Genomic DNA, 23,233 nt, shown 5'->3' with positions numbered 1-23,233 from the left:
ACAGGATAGGTTGGCATCAGCAAATGTACCACTCATCACAATAGAATTAGTTTAGAATAATAATAATAAAAAGAAATACACACAGAGGTGCTAATCTTGCCATTCTCATTTGTCATGCTGTCTCTGTGGTGCAGGTTAGCAAAGGGCTTGGCTGCTCCCCACGACTCCAGGTACCGGGTCATCCTGACTGAGGCTCTCATTTTAGCTCCATCCAGTGTGTGTCTGGGCCGATAATAATGCTGCGGGCTCCAGCGCTCCACCTGAACATACATGGAAGTAATGGGATTTTAAAGCACTTTCTTGACTGCCTCGTATTACATTCATTCAGTGGAAGTCCTGTACCTTTGGGTTGATAACAAGATAAGTGATGACATCATGTTCCTTTAGGTAAGGGTCTCTCTCTTGTCCATCTCCATCCTCAACCTTATAAGCACCATTCAGGTGTTCCAGCGTCACTGATGTGATGTGAACACGCCTAGCAATGAATTGATGAGTCATTTGTTGATGGTAATATTTAATAATAATAGGACTATTGCAGCAGAGAGAATTTGACCTATTAGAACAATCAAACTGTAAAGCTATCAGTTTATGAAACATTTACCACTGCAAGGTTTCATCTTTTACTCACCCTGGTACACCTCCTGCCTCCATATGATTGGCCAGTGTAACGTCATGTGACCAAACATCATACTGCCATTTTTGAAGTCCAATAACACCACACAAGACATTTCCTGAATGTACGCCCACACGCATGTTGATGTCAACACCTGTAGCATCTCGTACTTTTCTATAATGCATCAGAAATTTGTATTTAATTAGATAAATCAGAATCTATGCCCAGTTTCGCTGTTCAAAAATATTTTCCTCATAAACATATTTCTTTAACTTTAAAATGTGGAAAACACAACTCCCCATGCACATGTGCACACAAAAGGAGAAATCTACATATAAGTAGTAAAAAGCTAACTTATACATACTGACTAAAATGCAATGAAGTTTATCTTTTGTTAAAATTTTGCTAAAATTGACAGAACTTATCAGTATAACTTATTGTGTCTATAAAAGTTAAAGTCTTATAGTTAATTTTGTTACTGAGTGTGTAATAACATGAACTAAAACAAAAACAGAAAATTCTTTAAAATACTCCTTTATAATACAGTTATTACAAACAACCATTTTCATATCAGTTGCCGCACAAGTTCCCATCGCTGAGAAACAAAACTGCTACTGCTGGACGTTTAAAACTCCAGCCATGTGGCAAGTATGTCTTGATATGAGCCTTTACAACCATCATTAGCTGAAAAGGTAAGGACCTCGTAGACAAGGTACAGCCAAAATAGTGCCATCTATGAGAAAGATGAACAGGAAAAGGCAAAACATACCAATAACCCCTTATGCTAGCCGTAGTAGCACTATAACCTTGCTGAAACCTCAAAAACGAACACTTTGAAAGATACATAGATAGACAAACAGTAAAAGAGAGAGAATAAACAAGGTGGTAAATATTACTGTTATATATCTGCCACTTACTTGATAGCTTCACACATGTCCAGGCCCATTTTCACACAGTTTTTAGCGTGGTTTGGCAAAGACTCCGGGAGGCCAGAGACACAGTAGTAACAGTCGCCAAGAATTTTGATTCGCATACATTCATTTTCCTGCATGTAGAAACACACAGAGAAGCTACTTAAAAGTGGGTCTGACTGAAGGACCTTCCAAGTGGCCTTTTAAATGAAATTTCACCAAATCACCTTTTAAAGACATTTCTGAACTTATCGCATTTTCTTCACCATTAAGTACAAGATAGGTGAAAATAAGATTTAATCATGTTAACCACAGCAAATTGAATCACTATGTGTAACTTTATATTAAATAATATCAAGGGTAATGGTATATTACAGGACATTTGGATATGTGAGAGCAGGTTAATGGACATATAACTTGTTGGTTTGAATATGAGCTTTGTTATTTAGCCTGCAGCAAAGTTGCCAAATCAGCGACGGTTAAGACGAATAAAAATATTGACCAGGATTTAAGAAGGGCTTTTTACCTTTGCAATTTGATCAAATTTGCCAAACAGCTCATTCAGCATGTGCACCAGTTCTCCTGGTGAGCAGTCACTGGCCAGGCGTGTGAATCCAACAATATCTGCATAAAGGATGCTAAAACGGAAAAAGAAATGATTCATTTTAATTAATTTATGTTTCCCAGGAGGCAACATTGTTTTTCCCATAAGATAATTCCGATCCCCATTTGGCCAAACACTGTCACAACAACTATTTAGTCTTCTACAGATTTATTCTGTTTTTTTCCTTATTGAGACAATTACATGTTTCTGATCAAGCTAATGCCAGTAATAGGCAAAAATAATCTAAGTAAATACAAAAAAACACAGCTGTTAAATATTTCATTTATTAAAAGAAAAACCTGTATTTAGTCACATTATCTTTGTATGATAAAACTTGCTTGATCATTTGAAACATACTGTCAAAAAACCCCCAAAAAACACTTTTTCTGACAGCGCCATAAATAGTAAGAACATCTACATGCCTGACGTTAGTGTGCCTCTGGACGTACAGGTTGTGAAAGTTGTTTGTGTTCTCAATCTGGCCAAAGTTTGGTCCCTTCAGCCTCTGAATGATCTCAGCTTTCATTACACGAGCAATGTGAGCTGGCAGTAGAGACAAAAGAAGACGTTCCTGAAGAGAGTAACACAAAGAAATACACAGAATGCACAAGTATTATTATAAAGTCAAAACAAAACCCAATGAAAACATGCTATTACGACGATTGGCATGCCAAACACCTACTTCAGCATTACAAATTTCTTTACTGCCCTCTGTTTTGACTTAACTAACAAGAACTTCAGAAAACCCCAGCTTTTCGCTGGCTCCTTTCAAAGACTCTTCTGGACATAGAAGATTTTTAAAGCAAAGCTAAAACACATCAATGGGTCTAAAAGCTAATACAACCCTGACTGATACTAATCTTTCCTCTGCACTATTTATAAGGCTCTGGTGGTTGTACGAGTAGTGCCTGCTGGCAAACGTTGCACAGAGTTTCGGGTTTATGAGGAATTCACACAGTGCCGCCTGGAATTTTCAGACAAAATGTATGCACTTACTATACTGCAATGCACTTTGGTTAAAAGCCTCCTGCAAACGGAATATATTATGAGTGCAGCAAGCGCTTAAAAGACAAAAAAAAAAAAAACTGCCTCTACACAAATACTACCATCTGTCATAAACAAAGCTGCGGCCAGCACTCCAGGGCCACTGCAAAACGCTTCAGCTATGGCAGTCGTGCCCAAAGTCAGTCCTCGAGGGCTGGTGTCCCGCATATTTTAGTACTTTTCCTGGTTCAGCACAGCTAAATGGTGGATTAACAACAGGCCTCTGCAGAACTTCGACATTCTGATTCTTTGCTAATCAAGGAGTATTAATTACCTGTTGTCTCTTTTCAAACTCCAGTTTAATAGGGGACTTGATGCAGTTGCAGGTGTCTTGGTAGGTCTGCTTCAGTGCCAACTCCATCAGATGCTTGTGGTACGCCCCAGCCATGTTCCCACAAACAAAAATAATAACATTGGCTAAAATCTGTGGAGACATACAGACAGAAAGACAAAGCTAAATATCGATTTCACAAAACTATGCTCAATTCAAAAAGTCTCAAAAGTCTTACGTTACACAACTTTGGAAAACTGAAAGTTTTGGATTTGATAAGGACAAACAATAAGGCTTACCATGACAACAAAGTTAAGACTAAACATGGTAGCTGATATAATATAAAACAGAGTCAAATAACTTAGATGCTCATCTAGGGCGAGGGGATGAAGAAAAGAAATTGGGCCTGGGCATGTCCAGAATTATAATTGCTGGACACAAAAAAGCTGGAGGCAGTGCTGGAGATCAGGCAAAACCAACAAAACCTAGATGGCATCATTGCTGAGGGTGAAAAGGATTCAAATAAACGTGGAGATTAACAATCCACAGTCTGACAGCTTCAGAGTTAGAGTTCTCTGCTGGGGAAAAACAAGAAAAAATAAATAAAAAAGGAAAAAGAAAACTACACCTCATTATCAAATAGGTGTACTATTTCTTGCACTCCAGTTACACAAAGTAGTACAATTGCATGGCTACATTGCACACAATAGATTGCAAATAAATCATATTTTCATCTCGGTTGGTATTAAATAATGCTCTCATAAAACCAACTTAAAAACACCTGTATTAATCTCTTCCAGAAGAGAATTTGGATGTAACGATTTGATATTTTATTACACCTTGTATTAAAATCAAACAAATAAAAGCAAAACAACAATGCTGAAGAGAATGTGGTCACATTAATGTCAATCACATTAATGTCCTTTGGTCACATGATAAATTACCCAATGGTCACTGACAAGCTGTTAATCATGAACAAAAACAAAAAAGAAAACGAACAAATAAAAACAGCAAATGTAGGCATTTTATTTTACAGAAGCGAGACTCTGCTTTAGAGGGACGAAGTGCAACTTCTCAATTCCTGAAGATAGTTAATGTCATTAGAGAAAGTGATTAGGATGCCTCTCTTTGAAGGCCTGCTGGCAGAATGTGAGGTGTCTTAATATGTGGAATAAAGAATGAACAATTTAAGAAATAAAATCCAAAACATGTGAAATCAGATTACTTGATCTTTAATCAGAAAAAAATAAATAACAGTATGTAACACCAATAATTGAAACATGTTCAGTTGCCACAAGATCACAGCAGAAGATGTGCATCTTGGAAAGAGTTTAAATATAAAATTTCAGTATATTATTATGAATAATGATGGAGGTTTAGTCATACTATTATGTTTTATGTCGTTGTAATGCAAGTTGTGCAATAGATTTATCATTGTTAGCACTGGTAAAGTGCCGTATGAAGCTGGTACAATCTCAGTTTTGACAAGATTGGCCATTTAACATTGTACATCCTGGGTTATATAGTAAATGTAAGAGTAGTTAAATTTACTGTGGGGAAAAATGGGCCATTAGCAGTGGCAGACTATCATATCCTCATATCTTTTGTTGGTTGACATTAGGAAAAAGGGATCAAGTGTAATAGCTTTTCAACCTTAATGGCTCCTGGTCAGTAGAGAATTGGGCTGGATCACGAAAAGCAGCTGCCCATAATACACAGACAGGATTCTTACTGTACTTAATTAATTTATTCCCTAAAACCTCAACATTTAGGGATCAATCAATCCATCCATCCATCCATCCATCCATCCATCCATCCATCCATCCACTGCTAGATAGAGTTAATCTTTCAGCAGTACAATAACTGCATCAAAAGGTTGGCCTTAGGAAAAATCTGTAGGTCCAGAACATGTCTGGCTTAAATTATGTTGTACCTTTCTGTCTCTGCATAGCAATATTTGAATGAACTGTAAAGAAAGTCATACATTTTCCAATATGCAAATATGGATGACATTTAAATATGTATAGTATTTACTGCTTGTTAACAGATACTACAAATAATTACAGTCCTTTTGAAATGCTCTGAAAAAAGACAAGTTTGCGCATAAACAACATTTATATCCATATTTCAATGATGTTTGTTCCAGAATTTTTCCCCCTCTCACTCTATAGTTTACTATTATAACAAACTTCAAACACATTTCATCAAATTATGCTTCCATATTTTAGGCAACTTGCTTCTGAAGCACAGCATATGAGAGGAGAACCAGCTCCAGCTGGGCATGCCACCCAGGCTTCCGCAATCAGAACTTTGCACACACCACTCTGAACTGGGATTAACATACAACAAAATGCACAGAAAGATTTTAAAATTCTCAGATTTGAAATAAAATTACTCAACACATTCATGCAAAACACATGAGGGAGTTAGTGCATTACGTCGCTCACAGATCACTGTGTTCTGCATTCACTTTAAAGACCTGATTCGACATACACTCATTAAAGCAATATTTTTATATGGAAATCATTGCAAGTAAAACATAAAATATTTAATAGCCTTTACCACTAAAGTGTCTGTCAGATACAGTTTAAACAGTAAACGTTGCAATGAATTATTGATAGTTTTGCCCCTCAGTGATTAACACAATATGCAAATGAAACATTTTCTTGTCCAACAACAGAGGTTATGACGCTAAAAGAAAAATTTAATTAACTTCAGCAGCAACCATACTAGAAATATTAGGAAGTATTTTACACCACTTTGTTTTAATAAGTGATCTTGTTATGTTATCATATACACCACACTCTGTGTCTATATTTGTCTCAGCCATCTCTTCTAAAGAACAAAACTGAACGGTGATGTTTTAAATTAGTCTGGGTCATAATTCAATTCAGCAGTCAAAATGATCAAAACTCTAGTCTTTCATAAGGTTTTCCAAAGTTGTTCTATGAGCTTTTCCTGTTCTGTCATCAATTACAAACAATCGCCATGCCTGGCATGTAAGAGCATATCATACAGTAAACCCTTAAAAATGAGGAAAGTGAACAAGAGCAGAAAACAAGCATAACTGTGTAGTCTATCTAAAAACATGTAGTCTATCTAAAAACATGTATTCTATCTAAAAACATGTATTAGATGATTACCTGAAAGTCATGTCCGTAAGCAACCGGATAAAATAAAATCCACAAAGACCCGAGAGACCTTCAGCTCTACAAGTAAATGTTAACCAGGCTTCTGGTAAACAAATATAAAACATTTTACTCAAAATTGATTCTCTCTTAAGTTGTCTGTTGTGAATAAACAACACTCAATTTGTAGAAAACATTGCATTTAGCGCTCATGTGCAGAATGTCTGAAGACATCTAGCCACAAGCAGCACAATCATAGAATGACTACTGAAGTGATTATTTTCTTTATGATCATATTTTAGATCAAATCTATATTTTTAAAAGGGTATCACATGAACGCAATTAAAGAAATACTAAATGAATAAGCAGTGCTTTACATCATAAATGACTTAGTTTGTACATTTAAGTTTCAGGCACAAGGACTTAACTAAGAGACATTCACCTCTGTATTAAATCCCCTGGTTCATCAAGTCTCCAATTAGAAAAGTGAGTGTAAAGTTTAATGGACCTGACAAAGAGGAAATGTCAGCATCTTTGTATTTTTTTTTTTTTTTTTTTACCTAATCGGTCTTTGGAAATGTATTTGCAGACTAATACAACATTTAAAGTGTGGACATTTAATTAAAAACTTCTAGCGTATCAATTTTTAAATTTTACAAAATGTATTTTTGTAAAATGTATCCCAGAGACTCACAAAAAAAACAACTCAACACATCAGACAGTTAAATTATCAGCACCTCCAAACTATCCACAAAGCAGCAGCAGCAAAAAAAAGTGCAATCAAAAAAATCTGGATTTGTCCACAATTAAACTTTCTAGAAAACAAAATAACTTTTCCGTCTCTACTTCTAGCTTTTTGCGAGGGCTTCATGCTAAAGTTGATATTCTTTTTTTGTATTTGGCCATATGATTAGTTTGTCATTAGGAAATATAGGCAGTTTTTGTTTTACTTATTGAATAACAAAAATAATGCAGGAAGACATTTTACCAAGTTTGAACAAAATCATGACAGCACAGACTTTAAAATTTGTACTTAACTGAAAGTAGAATACAACTACCAAACAATTAAGTTAAATATTAAATGAAGTATAGAAAAATATTTTGCTTGTTTTAGGACCCGTTGCCAAATAGCTAAAGAAATTATATAAATTCTAAACCTCAAGATAAATGACAAAACATTGGCTTTACAAACATGCAGTTTGGATTATTTAGGATACGATGTTCATTGATATCTATGGGTAACCAGTTTATGAACATATAAATACATTCTTTACTAAAACGACACCAATACAATCAACAACAAAAACAAAATTTACACTATTTATTTCACTCAAATCCTTGATTTATACTTCTTGCAGTTTCTGTGTTTCATAGAAATGTTGTAATTCACAGAAAATTACAACGTCTTTGTTCTGCATGGTAAGCTTAAATTACTTGAAATGTGGTACGCACTGCCCTGACAAATCCTTTCCATGTCTGATCATTTTCCACTATCCTCCAGCACACCTATAAGCTTCCTGAATATCGAACACACAAGAAGCCATACTGTGTGGAAGAAGACGACCTTTAAATTGAGCTAAAAACGTAGATTTTTTTTTCTGTTACTTGCCATGCTAAATTTAGCTTAAAGGTCACATACCCTTGTTAAAATATAAGCTAGAGTTACAAATTGTAAAATAGAAATATAAATTTTGTGACCTGGATCAAGAGACAAAAACTCACGTATTTTAATCTATGCACAATTGTAATGAGTTAGGTTATGGTTTGTATTATGCCCAGTTAGAGGTGGAAAGGTTCCTGTATTTCTGCAGAAAATATCCAGTGGTATACAAAAGTACCAAATAAATATCACACCATTTTATACCTCAACATATTTGACCAGGTATGCAGAATACCACTTTATTTTCACAGATTATATATCAAGTACAGATCTTTAGCAATTCACAAAGTAGACCAAGAACAGGTTTTAGCATCTTGCCAAAATATTATTACATTTTGCTAAATTATTATCCTAATCGCCACGTTAAGCTGCATAGTTGCAGTGGGAGGCGTTTACACTGACAGGCAATGATTATTTATTTCAACCCGTGTTGTCATTTTTGTTCGAATTCAGCTGTTTCATACATTAATCCAAAAATATATACATTTGGTTGCTACTTCTACTAATAAACAAGTTATATTAGCTCATTAAATGGAAACTTCTATGTTCTGCTAATCAATACCTGGTGGTGAGCAGCTCACCTGCCAAACTACTGCCTCCATGTGATCAGCTGTTGTGGACAAGCAGACGCTCAGCACAATGGTGTGAGAGGCGGAGGTCAGGACGCTGGCGATGATGGCTTCCCGCATGGAGAACGGTAGCATGGTGTAAACCACAAACACAATGAACAGGAAGAAGGATACCTACAGGGAAAAAAAAAAGAAAAAAAGACTTGCTTATATCACCTCAAAGCATTGGAAATAAAATAGAAAAGGGGAAAATGAGAGACTGTTAAAGTAGAAAATACAAAATGTGGACAACATCCTAAAAAGTAGGCATTACTAAAAAAAAAAAAAAAAGTAGTACAATAATAATTCAGGAATATGAATATATAAATATATTGAAAAGAGGCATTCTGCACCTGTACTGTAACACTTTCTACTACAGGGTTAAAGTTGTTGTGCTGCATGACAAGAAAGAAGCCAGTGTTCTCACAGGCTACAGCTTGTCTCTTAACCTTTCATGGCTTATTTGCCAGGCCAGTGGGGAAGCAGCAATGCAAAGTGGGGCTCAGTGACATGCAGAGAGTTCAGCAAAGAATAAGAGCACTGAGGAGAGAGGCTGAGAAAGCACCCTAAAGGTCTCTTAAATATAAAAATAAAGGTAAATATGGTCTCTTAAATTTGAAACAGCAAAAACTGGAAATGAGGATGATTGCATAATTAACCAAAATACATATTTAAGTATGCTTACAGCTTTGAAGGGCGTAATGTATTCTCAGAAAGTGCATGCAGTCATAGCCTGCTGCTGTTGATTATCCAAAGTATTATACATTGTTATTTATTTATTTATTTATTTTTTTTTAATAGGTGATACTGCCAACTTCTAAGGTGGACAGACAAAAACTAGTACTATAATGAGAGGAGCAGAAATGCATTTCCCTCTTTGAAAGTCAACTTTCTTTTTGTTAAATAACTGCACAAAACTGTTTTACTAGCACATCTTTCTGCACAAAAATCAATCACACAATTACAAAAATAGGGAGAGCAATTTTAAGATCACCCCAACAAATGTGAACTGCTTTTATGTTAGCCAGATGACTAACAGTAAATGCACGATGACTCTGGTCAAACATAGATAATGTTCATACAGGCAAGTAATGCAATACTCATGTAATGCAGTAGTATTGCATTTGGAGGAACTGACTGAAAAATATAAAGGTAACTCAAGACAAAATAAGGTCACTTTAACACAACGCAAATAGTTAGGAAAACACATTTTCATACTGGTCAGTAGGTATATGTGTAAAATACACAAGTAAAAACACAAATCAAGTTTACGGAGCCTGGAAAATAAACAATATGGCAGCTTTGTTTCTCAGTTATGCTCTACAAAATTTGCAGTATTGTTATCCTTCACATGGTATTCTAAAACTGATTAAGCTTTGCAAACAATATTATTCAAAACTACAATTATTGCGCAAATACTGAAGGCAGCAGAAGACATTAGCTCATATTTTACTATTAACTGTTTTTACAGATGCATTAGAAAAAAAGGCTGATTGATTGATAATTGGTGGATGAGATGGGGTGCAATTACATTCTCCATAAGAAAAACATTGTTTTTAAACCACCACTTAAGATTGTTGTGCATTTTTGGAATAGAGAGGATTATATGAACAATTTAATGTTTCAAATGTTGAATGTTAAGTTTATATTAAGGATACAATGTCCAATTTCTATGGTTTTCTATGAGGAGAGTAAAGAAAAGAAAAATTCCATCCACACTACATAACAAATGTTGGTTCACAAATTTTGACACAACCAATTCGCTTAGCTCTTATTTCCACATGAAGTTCATTAAACAGATATTTAGTCAAGTAAAGGTGTAATAATTTAAACCCCACAAGAGAAGGGAGCTGCTAATTGTTGCAAACTATCGCCTCACTCAGGAACATAATTTGTTTTGAGTCCAAAAAGCCTTTTGCTGAAATAATGTTAAAACCAATGCTGCTAACTCCATCATGAAAAGTGTACCAAGAATAATTGAGAGGTTATGAGGAAAAATATTCAGTTACACAGACATAATGGCTGACTGACTGCAGGGTGGTTAGAAGACTCAAAGCACATAGTGACCTTCTCCTGGGATAATTATGTGAATAAGAAATCTTGTGGTCTATCATAGTACAGTCAACGTTGAGCTTACCCTGTGAATTATTTCCTTCCTAATGACACTGAAGACAGTCAATAAAACTAATTATGGAGACAGAGTGTCTTACATCAGGCTTTTAGTCTGTGATTAGTTTACAAGTGAGATTATAAATCTAACCTGTAACCTGTAAGTGTGGAAGCCTGTGAGATCAGGTGCTGACTCCCTGCCTGCTATTTAATACCAAAGTAGACAGATGCTCATTTCATCTCCAACCACTCTCACATAGCCGGGGTAAAAAGACAGATCTACTGATTTACCCTGAAGATGTGGGAATAAATGGAGTGGATGAAAAACAATCTGCCAGATTGGCTGGTTTGTAATTTCCACCCTCAGCCTTTGCATGGTAATCTCCAAAATAAATTAGGCATAGAAACAAAATTAGTCTCCATCTTTTACGTTAAACCTCATATTTACACTCCGTCTCAGTTGCTCTCGTTTGATTCGTCCCCAAGCCCCCTTACCTCCTCGGCTGTCTTTCCCATCACTGGTTTGTCTCCTTCTGCTGCCTACCCACTTCTTTGCTGCTCAAATCTGACAGGGACTTTCCAAGACCAAAACCTCTGTCTGTTAAATCTTAATGAGACTGGCTGTATACCAAGTGTGTGTATGTGTGTATCTGGCACATGTATCAAAGAGAGACAGAGGAGAAAAAGGAAGTGATGAGGCAGGATCTAGACATGTCTCAGAGAGGGGTAGAGGCTGGACCACACAGATAAGCTCTTCTCCTAACCATTAGGGGATAGAAGAGCTTTGTAGCGCGAGAAGAAGTAACCAATTGATTTCAGGTTCGAAGATGGAAAATGGCCTACACAAAGTAACGTTTGGAGGGGAAGCATGAGCAGAACACCACTAAGGACATATCTGGTTATCCACTCCTGTAGTATCTGTTGTTCTTCAGTGTGCTTTACTATGAGTAAAAAGTTTCTTTTGGTTAATGCATTGCTGCAGTTAAACTTCACTTTACAAAGGTATGTCTGTTGAAGGGCTAAGAACTGCAATTGTAATCAATAGTCTGTTTAATTTAATATTAAAATACATTCTCAAATAGCAATAATCATATACATTTCACGAAAATTCTGCAAAGAGATTAGCAATTCTACATCTACAATTAGCAATTCTCATGCTAACATCCTGTTGTTTTTACATGACATTAAGCTGAGCTAAACCACCAATGCTTCTGTTTATATGTATGAACATCTAAGAAGTGCTGGATGTTTCCTAAGGTGAAAACATCCTGGTGTTATTTTGGGGGGCAATACTACAATGAGAATCCTTGCACTAAACTGGACAGCATGTCTGTTTTATTGCACAGTTTTTAATGTGACTTACATTAAAAACAAAGTCACACACTAATAGTTTGTTGTATAACATTTAACTTTGATTAAGGAAAGCAAATGATTTTAGTATTGATTTGATAAGCTTCACAACATTTATTTTTGTGCATAATTACAATAATCACCTGGCATTAGTGAAGGACATACAGGCAGATCAAATAGACAGTAAACAACAAACATTAGCAACAGCACATTTCTTCTACAAAAGAAGAAATAGCTGTTGATTTTGTATGTCACTGAATCACTGCTGAGTTTGTATGTCCTATCTTTTAACAATTAGTTGAATAGTTTATGCTGGAACCTTTGGTAATTTCCTTATTTGTTTTATTTGCTTGATACATGTCAATAATATAACCCCTCTTTTTGAAAACGACAGGATGAGTCTTCCAATGTGGATCTAAAAATTGAGAAGCTACTCACCGAATCAGTTAAATAACTTATCGCCAGCTGAAATATATTTATACTTGCAGCAGTTAAGCAATGGGAGATTTTTAGCCTTTGATTGTGATAGATCCATATGGTGACTTTTTATTGTATTCCATATTGAAAACTACTACTACTGTGTTGAATTTATAGCTAAATTTATAATCTCCTTTCCTGTGTATCCTGGTCAAACCACAGGGTGAGTACTTGTCAACTAATATATTTTTCACAACCTGTTAGCTTTAGGGGTTAGAAATACAATGTTTTCCCCCAATTCAAACAGTTTTTCACTCCTCAATGGAGTCTCAGCTCAGCAGATGTGGCGGTGAAAATCTGTTTGATTTTTTTTAATAAAGATAGAAATCAAAATAAAAAAAAAGGAAAAGTGCAGAGATGAAAGGGCCCTAAAATAAGACCTTAAAGATGGCCCAGTCCTTTCACTTCTACATAGATACATGACAAATGATTTGTTTTATTATACTGACTAGTACACCTTAAGGGAGGCCTGAAGCCCAGCTTCAGCTGTTGGCAAAGAGCATGTATGTATTATTTAAATCTTTTTCATTACAGGCTGAACAGATGTGACGCACATTATTTTCAACGATACATGAATAAGGTCTTCTGGTCTCATCTGTGGATAATTACAATAATGAATACTGCGTACTGAGATGGAGTGGCATGAAAAGGCTAATGAGTCATTTCCCTTAACCTATCCAGTTTCAACAACTGAGTAAAAGAGAAAAAAAAAGACTGCAGTCCCTACAAAAACATTCTGTCCATTGAAAAATGGTAATTAACACTTAAAGAAGCTGCAGAGGAGAGCAGAAGTAGCATAATGGCTTAACATCTGAGGTGAGCACAAGAAAGTAATGAATGGAGAGGTGTGTGAATCAGAGCATCTTTAGTCTTTGTGATCAATGAGTCCACATCAGACATCTGTCTTGCTAAGTACTGCTAAACGAGAACAGCTTTCACATGATGAAGACCTAATGTACTGTGGTTTTCTTCATTGAGCTCTGAATGCGTGTGGTTGGAGGGTCTGATGAATCTGGTATATTGCCATATTTAATTCCTAATAGCCTACAAATTTAATGGAAAGTATAGTGCACATTGCACTTAGGTACAGTACATACACTGTCTATACTGTACAAAACTCATGGAAATTGCAACTAAATTACTATATTAAGAGGAAATAAAGAGACTCTGCAACATTTCTTTGGTAAAAACGAGCATTTACTCTGCACACATAGACATATTCGTGTGTCACAATGTTGATTTTGTATGTTTTGTGTAAAATTCCTTCTACAAAATAAATGATGCACACTGAAGACATATACACACTAATAAACTTAATTTCCATTTAAACAGACCTTGTGGAATTTCATGATACCAAGAAGCCATTGTGCCACATCCCCTAGTCACTTGAAAAATGAACTTATCAAAGGGTTGAAGTGTGTATTTTATTACATGTGTTCATTCTGATTTAACTGTTTTAATCTGTGTACTTTTAATTTGAAATATGTTTATAAGTTCTTTGTGTTTCTATACGCTGAGTAAATCACCCATGAATTACCAAGACATGGCTACCTAATTGGCCAACGATAGCCAGATAGAATACAGCCGGTTAACAAAAGACCAATGGGCAGATGGCAAGGCACATCTGCCACAGACTCAAGCATGCCAGCTTCAGCAGGCCAGCAACAGCAGAGGACAAGAAAGCCCCAGTGCCAGAGCAGAGAGTGCAGCTGCTGCAGCAGCAGGAGCAAAGGTATTTAGCTACAGCAGGAGGAAAATTATCAACTTTTGGAAGAACGTAGGAATCTCTACACACAGCCTGCAATGCAAACATTTATCTATATTTGCCAGAAGAGTTACTGGTTGAGCTCTCCCTCCACCAGAATGCCATATTACATATGATGCCAAAGCAGTGACAGGATGGTCAAACATCATGAGGACCCTTCTGCCCCTGACCTGGACATGATTTTAGCTTGGACTTCCAATTTCTACAGCAGCAGCGACACGTCGAATGGTTTGTGGTTTGGGGCTGACTCCAGCCCCGGGAATAATGCTTAAAATGAACTATTGAAAACATTTAATTTGAAATAAAACACAGCCCAAATGCTAGCTCACATAAACCCAACCCTGCCCCAAGATAACGCCACTCCCTCAGCAGCCTCCTGTCAATGAGCCAAGAATTCACTTACAAGTATACTGAATATGTCTGTGATGCTAAATCAACTGCTAAGGCGATGAAAACATTGGGTGATGTAGCCAAATAAAGAAAGATAAAGATCCAAAATTAATTTTCTCTTGTGCCCTGGTCATGGGTTTCCTAAGGAACGTCTGTCCATTTCTGGTTTCATCACAAAATGCTTTGCTAACACAACAAATATCAACAATTTAGCTTCTCTTTAGGGCAATAATTCCTTCCTCAACCTACCACTTTTGCAAGTGGTCCACTCTTTATTAATAGTCACGTTAACAAAACAATTCATGAACAACCATTTCTTACCTGATCCCATGGACATACGATTCCACCAGAAAACATGAAAAGGTAGCCCATTGCAACCAAGCAAGCCCAGATGACCAAGGAAAAAACTCTCAAAAGCTTCTTGAAGACAGACTCAATGCAGACGAGCACAAACACCGTCAGGAATATAGCCAGTGCTGTGGGCACGGTGATTACAAAGGCCACATGGTCTGCGATGCTCTGAAAAGGAAAGTGTGAAGATGAAAATCAGAAACGGGATCATAAAATGTTTGAACATAAGACTTAGAAGAAGTATATACAATTATTGAATAACTGAAGAAATCCATTCGTGAACGAGCGCTACAAAAAAGTACATTTGGAACAAGTGTACTGCAGGTTATAGCCAGAAATAAAATGTTCAGATTTCTAAAAGTAGACATATATTATTGGGAATCTGAAAAAAAATGGGGATGGGAATATAAAATATGTCATTCAAAATAAATTCATATAAGGATTCAGGAAAATTTCTAACATAAAGCAAAGACAAATAGTACATATTGTTTGCTTTGTTCCTTAAAACAGTTGCTCATCACACAATTTTAGCATAGGTAATGTATGTAGCTGTATTTTAAAAAAGGTAAAACTATACTTAGCTAAATGTATAAAAGATTTTTTTAAAAAAGAGTCATTCGAAAGAAACAATCCAGTGAAATAAAAAGAGGGAAACCATGCTGGGGTAATATCTTGCATGTTCAGGCTACATTCATAATTTACTGCTACAGCCTGCCTGCAACACACTTGGATATGGAAAATGTGATAAAAATTTTAGGAATTCCATCCAGTTAAACCTGCAGGAACGGCACAGTGAGATGGGATGCTTGTGCAATGTTTCTGCTATATTTCATCAGTCCTTCACCATTCCTGTCATGGGGAATGGAAAAGGGGTCACGATAAGGTCAAAGCACTGGAGAGTCAAGTCTTTTTGGCTTTATCACTTCAACATATGTGGGCATTTATTTTAGAAATGCAATTTTCAAAGTCTGACTTAAATTTTGAAGAGCTTCAATTTTTGTTTTGTCAGTTTTTACTTTTTCTCCTGAAGGTTATCAAGACATTTAAGACTATTTTAATTTACTTGACTCACTGATACAGATTCAATTGTTCATTTTTACATTAGAAATGTCCAGTCTGACCATTATCCTGAAAACAACAATCAACAATCCTCCTGCTCACATTTTTCTGACCCAGTCTCCTCTCCAAGGCATTCTATTTCTTTTTCTCGTGTACAGTCAAAACGCTGGGACATGAGAGGACGGCTGTGGTTAAAAGAGAGCCACACAGAGTTTGTCTTGCCCAAAGCGAGCCTTTAAACAGCAAAGGATTTAGGTCAGCCACACAGAACGATGGAGGGATGAAGGGATAAAAATGAATGCCACAAAAAGAAATAAGGAGGTGAGAGATGGCATGGGATTCAAAAATAAAAGAGGATAAGGGGAAAATAATACACCAGAGCAGCCATGCTTTTTGCATGGTTATGCAGAAACACATAACTTAACCTGAGTTAATAAATTCTATTTGTTTCTGCAAGAATCCTGCTTTTAAGAGAAGATCAACATTTTAACTAGAATAGCAGTTTCTCACCATATAATAAACCTACAGCTGTTATCAAAAACAACGTCAGCTTTAATGTAAAAACACGCACAAATGATTGACTCTATTAAGGTTGTCCCTAAGGTCAAAAGAATAAGCAGTCCTATTTAGCCACTCAACTCTTAACAGTGAGCAAATCAATTTAAACAATGATTTTAATCTTTTAATCTTTTCAGAACAGACTAACAGTTTTAATTTGCAAGTTATTTCTTGTCACTGTGTACCATTGAGTTATAAAGTTAAAAATGGCAAAAGACTGGCTTGATCTGAACAACATTTTATGTTGCCAGAAGTGGAATACAATCTTTCTGCTGCAGCTCATATTGGGTTAGAGGTACAGGTATTTTGAGATGTAATCAATAATATATATATATATATATATATATATATATATATATATATATATATATATATATATATATATATATATATATATATATATATATATTTTTTTTTTTTTTCAAATCAAACAATTCAGAGGTAGATTAATAATAATAATAATGATAATAATAATAATAATAATAATAATAATAATAATGAATAAAGACTCCTGTTAAATTGATTGATTTTTGCATGTTTAGCCAGAATATTCAATAGTTCCCATCAAATTGTCGTGCTTTAGTGGATTTAGCACTATACAATACAAGTGTCTGTCGCCTCTTTGTTTACCTCGGTGTTTAACAATACATTTCAGACAAATCCTTTCCTAACAGTAAAATCAATCAAAAAGGATGTTTTTAAAAAGCAAGTACTGAAATCCACAACAATAAAAGTTCACAGGAAAGAAAATGTAATCAATTCAAAGGAAAATTTTAATCATTTTTCTACTGTAATCTGACACATGATGCAGATAGCTTGGCTGCCACTGCACTGAATTTTAAAGGCTTTTGACTGAGGGAGGAATAAGGGGACAGAGCTAAATGGATCACTTTGTAGTTGAGTCAACCATAGGCTTATACAATAACTAAGCCCCTTATCCTCTCCTTTCACTTCACATTAGTGCTGCGATGAAGAGAACATGCTGTGAGAGTCTGATTGCGGATGGACACAGGTACTGTACCAGCATGTGCACATTTGTAGGTTCCAGGTTGGCTGTCTGATTCCAGTCAACTTTGAATTGTACCGTTTGTGTTTTTCGGGACATTTAAAGACCTGTTATTATTGTTTGTACCATCACATCCTTTGTTTATCCTGCTAAAATGTCTTACGAGATCAAAATCTCTTTTTCCAAGAGAAATTTAGTGTCAGGGCAGCAGAACTACGACAAAGATGAATCTAATATCATTTAACATCAAATCAAAAAGAAAAATGCCACATAAGCTGCAAAACCTGCGTGTGGTCCCAGATTGTTGCTCATTTATAAGTGTTTCACTTGCATAATATATGTGCATGTGTATATCAATGTGTGTGTTTTGTGAGCGAGCAGCTTACCAGCCCTGAAGCAAAAAACACAGTCAGCAGAGCCAGGCAGGCTCCCATCACTATGAGAAGTAAAAACACAATGAGAGGATGCTGCTGGCTCATACAGTGGTAGGATTCATATAACCAGTCCGGGGACCTGTTCCTCCTCTCCTCACTGCCTCCTCCTTTATCCACTTCACCAGACACCCCTGCACGGTCAATTAAATACTGTTTCCTCTTCATCGCCTCTTGCCACATAGATCTCGGAGCCGAGAGAGTTGAAAAAGAGGCAGGGAAACCTGAAGAAGAGGAGGTGGTCACTGCTGAGGTGTTAGTAGTTTCCACCACAGAGGAGGAGCAGTTTCTGTTCCGTTCTTGTCTCATGCCGTTTTCTCGGTCTGGGAACCTGTAGTGAGAACTCCTGAGCTCCAGTTTGTTGTTCGTTTCTCTCTCCACCTCCTCTCTCAAGTCCTTTAGTCGGAGACAAGTGAAAGATGAGGGTGAGTCTGAGTCAGAGGCAGTGTGTGCTGGCCGGAAAGGTGGCAAGAATGCACCGAGGGTAAAGCGCAGCATCCTCCTCCTTCTCCCCTTTCCAGCATGTTGGGGTGGAAAATGAAGTGAAGCGCAGCCAGAGTGCTCTTTAGATAGAGAGAGAGGGAGAAAGAGAGAGAGGGAAAGAGAAAAGTGGGAGGGGAGGGAGAGAAAACTAAGAGGGAAGGGAGGGGAAAAAATAAGATGCATTATTATAGAGAAGTCAGCCAGTGAAAATGATAAAAGAAAACAAAGCATCCAAACAATAAAACTTCCGAACAGCACATCATGTAGCATTATTTTTGTTCGTGTCTGAAGGGAAAAAAAATCAACAAAATCAAATCTAAGCTTTGAGCTAAATCCCAAATGACAGTTTGCTCTCAAAGTTAGAAACCGAACAGAATGTTTAGAGAGAGAAAAAATAACCTGTGAAACAATGTTTCATCCTGTGTTTCTCAGTGAAACCAATCCCCCTCTGACTTAGGCTTGACTATATGCCAACTATGTCAAAAACATCTCTCATGAGTCAAACTGGGGCTGACAGCAGACAAACAAAAACACAATCTCAACACCCTTTCTTGTTTAGTATCTATGGAGATAAGCAGCAGACAGCAAAAGTTTTTAAAAAAAGAAGATAAAATTAGAAAAACATACGTCCCCAGACATTTGTTCAAATACTGTGTTCATCTGTGAAGACAAAGAAATGAGAACACAACATCCACAGGGGAAAATCAAATCACCAAAGGACTGTCAACATAATCTGGGCTTTTATAAATGGTGTTCAAAGAAGTAATTTTGATTTATCTTGTCCTCTAAAACAGAAAAAAATGTTTTGCTTGTATGCCTAATGACAACAGCCTTGCTTTTTACTGCATAGGGTGAGAAAATAAGGGTTTAAAGTCAACCACACTCATTTTTAAAGTAAGTGCAAACAAGGTGAAGCAGTATGTGCAGAAACATGCATACAAATCAAAATGTGACAAACCAAAAAAAAAAGTATTATTCTATCCACTAACAGAAGATAATAATGTAAGGGCTAAACAGCAGTTCATGAAGTGGTAGAACATTTGTGCTGTTTATATGAACAGATATTTGATACTGTACAAACTTAGACAAAGCATAAACTATAGCAAACAATTCTTTGGATGGATTTTTTTCTTTTTTAAAGTAGAATTTTTTTTTGACAAGTAGGAAGATATCTTAAAAAGAGATACTTCTTTGACAGGATGGATATATATTTCCTCAATCTTCTTCTGCTCTTTATTTCCCCCCATTACAGAAACTGGATAATGGCAAGAGTACCATAATTTATCTTTAATAGGCCTACTTACTGTAGGCCTATATACTATTTTTTCCATTTTATTATTCATTTGCTACTGAAGCTAAAGGTCTTCAAATAACACGCTTGATTCATTATTTTACCCGGCTTCTGCATGGTATTGCTTCACATACAAAAATGATTTTCTTAAATCCTTCTCCTGGACCAGCAATTTTTGACTCCTGTCCTCTTAAGCTGCTAACCTGAAGCTTTTAAACTGTTCTAACACCTGAGTGGAATAAATGGTTTGTGGTCAGGAGTCAAATTTGAATGACATGCTGATGAGGGAACTCAGGCGATTCATTCAGGAATCCCTTTAAAAGTTGCAAGGTAGTAGCTCACGAGAAGTGGAAGTGGGCTTCCCTGTCCTAGACTCAGTCATGCAATTTCTTTAGACACATATATACCTTACCTCGTGTGTGTTTTACCCCCACAAAAAACTCTTTTTCATAAGAAAGCTCTTAGGTTCATTCAGTAAAACAAGAGCTACAAAATATAAAAGTGTAGTAAACAGAAGACTGGAAAAGTTACATGACGCCACAAAACCATTCAGCCTGTTTTGTGAATCTGTGCATAATGCACGTGTGCATGCTAAAAAAAAGAGGCAATTCTTCGGCTAGCACACTTCATCTATTACTGCCACTTATGCTGTCATCTTCCTCCTGGCAATACACAAAGAAATATACATATGGTAACTTTTACAGTATTTCTCAGCTAAACTACCACAGTGCGCCATTGTCCTCTTCTACTTTTGTTGCTAACTTCGAGGTAATTTCCACATGCATACTCTCTCTCATTTCTTCTCTATGTATCTCTCTTCTCACCTTTCCTCCACTGCCTTTCAGTGTCATTGTTACCCCTGGCCTCCTCCTTTTTCTAATTTTCACTTATGTGGCCCCCTTTGGTCACAGCCGGATGGCTGATGCGGGCGCATCCACCTTCTTGCCAGAAAATGAGCCTCACACAAGGCGACTGCAGTGGTGTTGTAATGAAATCCTTGACTGACAGGACATCATCCTGTTTTAAACAAGCTCAACAAAGGAGCACGGACAAAAACGTTACTGGAGAATCTCTAATTAAAGCCACCTTTTTCCAAAAATACTGCCCAAAAAGGGGTGAGGAGGAGACGGGATGTGTTTTCAGCTGCAATGTGGCAGCTGGAACGTTCCCCAGAATCTAATGTCTTTTGGAGGCTTTATTTGGGAAGGAAAAAGTGGTGGTCCATCTACTCTGATCAGCATTCCTTCACATTTTAGCGTATTAAAGCAGTGATCATTAACTAGTATTCCCCTGGCTACACTGGCCCTGTAAAAACATCCCATTTTAAACTGATGATAAATCACAAATAATCTAATGCAGGGGGCAGATAAGCATCTTCAGAGAGGAGTTAATGGCATTAGTCCCTTAGCTAATTAGAGTGCTCCCACACAGTCAACGGGCCTGTCTATGAGTGGCAGCCAGTAATGAAAGACAGGCGCAGAAGCGAAAGACATGCTGATGGTAAGCCTCACTTGTTCATATACACTAGAGGCGTAAATATGTAATATACGTCTATGTGTGCTGCAAAACTAACACTGTACATCCCCCTGAACACACCGTCCCTCTACTATGGGTGGAGTATCCTGCAGCGGGGAAAGCAAAGCTAGTCGGAGTTGTTGGGAAGATGGATGGAGCTAAATACAGAGCAATCCCAGGGGACGCAGAAGAGAAGAAACTGGAACTGATGTTCGATTTCAAGCAAGAAAACAACCCGAAAACTAGAACCAGAGCTGCAATGGGATGGTTTAGGTCAGGGATGTCAAAGTCATTTTCATTTTGGGCTATATTAAGATCACAAAGGGTCTGTGATCTGTGATATAGCCCAAAATGAAAATGACTTTGACACCCCTGACCTAAACCAGGGGTTTAAACACAGACCCTTTGTGATCTTAATATAGCCCAAAAATCAATGCTTTATCAATGCATCAATTTATCTATGGCATTGAAAAAGCTACAAATTAAACTGTTGAAATATTAATAAGTGGCTGCCTCTGCATTAACTGAGTATGCTACCTTAAATGAAATAATATTGAACATCTTTTCACATTGATGTGATTTTGTTTATCTATAATTATGTAGATAAAACTGCTTTGAATTGATTGTTAAAATAATATTTAAGCACACGACTGTTATCATGAAAGTCCTATTTATTTGGCACTCTTGAATCAGACGCCCACATAATGATAAAATAATGATTATATTTCCTTCCCTGACCTTGAGCTTGACACATGTGGATTAGAGCAAAACATATTCATGGACTTGAATGGCCAAGTTAAAGTTCCAACTTAGATGTTATTGAAAATCTGTTGCAATACCTAAAAACTGATATTCACAGGTGCTTTCCATCCAGGCTGACTCTGCTGAAGTTTACGGCATTTATTAGAAGCAGTCCAAATAATGAGCAACGCTGAACTGACAAGGGAGTCATGAGCAATCACGTCTCTATTGTCTGATCAGACAAACAACAGAGACAAATATGAGGTTTGAACACAGTGCATCGCAGTTTGACGTGTATTGGACTGTACAGCCACAAACCAGTCGAGGTTCGCATGCTGGTCACAATGTTTTGTATAACAACATGCTCAAGGGCAATTGGTGGGTCTGGGATGTTCTTTTAATGAATTACTGTATAATAAAGCCGTATTTAAATTTCAACATGAAATGCGTTGAAGTGGAATAAAAAGATGTTCATTGCTAATATTTTTCTACTCTAGCATCTAGTTCCAAAGGCACAATAATGACTTTAGAGTTGATTTTAGTTTGATTTAAAATTCATGAAGTCAGTATTATGATAATGAATGTCTCTACTTGTCCCTCTATCAAGAAATCCTGTAAATTTCATTGAGCACTGACTGATGTCTGTTATATATATATATATATATATATATATATATATATATATATATATATATATATATATATATATATATATATATAAAAGTTTTTTGTTGTTTTTGGAAGGGATAGGAGGTAAAGTGCAATAAGTAGCATGCATTATGTCATTTCAAAGACTGTACTGTAAGGAGAAAAAAACCATTCAGTTGCAGATTAATGTTTTTAGCTCCTGATACAAATCTAAAACAGC

The 23,233-nt window shown here is 36.4% G+C and overlaps 1 protein-coding gene across 2 annotated transcripts in view; it reads right to left on the bottom strand.

Moving 5' to 3' along the window:
- adcy2a (adenylate cyclase 2a) overlaps positions 1-18,886 on the bottom strand; it is a 33,501-nt gene extending 14,615 nt beyond the window's left edge. For both annotated transcript variants that reach the window (XM_032558386.1, XM_032558387.1), the window contains exons 1-10: positions 18,291-18,886; positions 15,252-15,449; positions 8,813-8,974; positions 3,447-3,596; positions 2,551-2,699; positions 2,051-2,162; positions 1,531-1,658; positions 629-787; positions 343-475; positions 84-260 (exon numbers count right to left, since the gene is read on the bottom strand). In XM_032558386.1, the coding sequence (XP_032414277.1) occupies positions 84-260; positions 343-475; positions 629-787; positions 1,531-1,658; positions 2,051-2,162; positions 2,551-2,699; positions 3,447-3,596; positions 8,813-8,974; positions 15,252-15,449; positions 18,291-18,833 (1,911 nt within the window). In that variant the 5' untranslated portion in view covers positions 18,834-18,886. The remainder of the gene's footprint in view (positions 1-83; positions 261-342; positions 476-628; positions 788-1,530; positions 1,659-2,050; positions 2,163-2,550; positions 2,700-3,446; positions 3,597-8,812; positions 8,975-15,251; positions 15,450-18,290) is intronic.
- Between the last annotated feature and the right edge of the window lie 4,347 nt (positions 18,887-23,233).

Source organism: Xiphophorus hellerii, chromosome 3, assembly GCF_003331165.1.
Source record: "Xiphophorus hellerii strain 12219 chromosome 3, Xiphophorus_hellerii-4.1, whole genome shotgun sequence".
Classification (NCBI taxonomy): Eukaryota; Metazoa; Chordata; class Actinopteri; order Cyprinodontiformes; family Poeciliidae; genus Xiphophorus; species Xiphophorus hellerii.
This window is presented reverse-complemented; position numbering and strand designations above follow the sequence as displayed.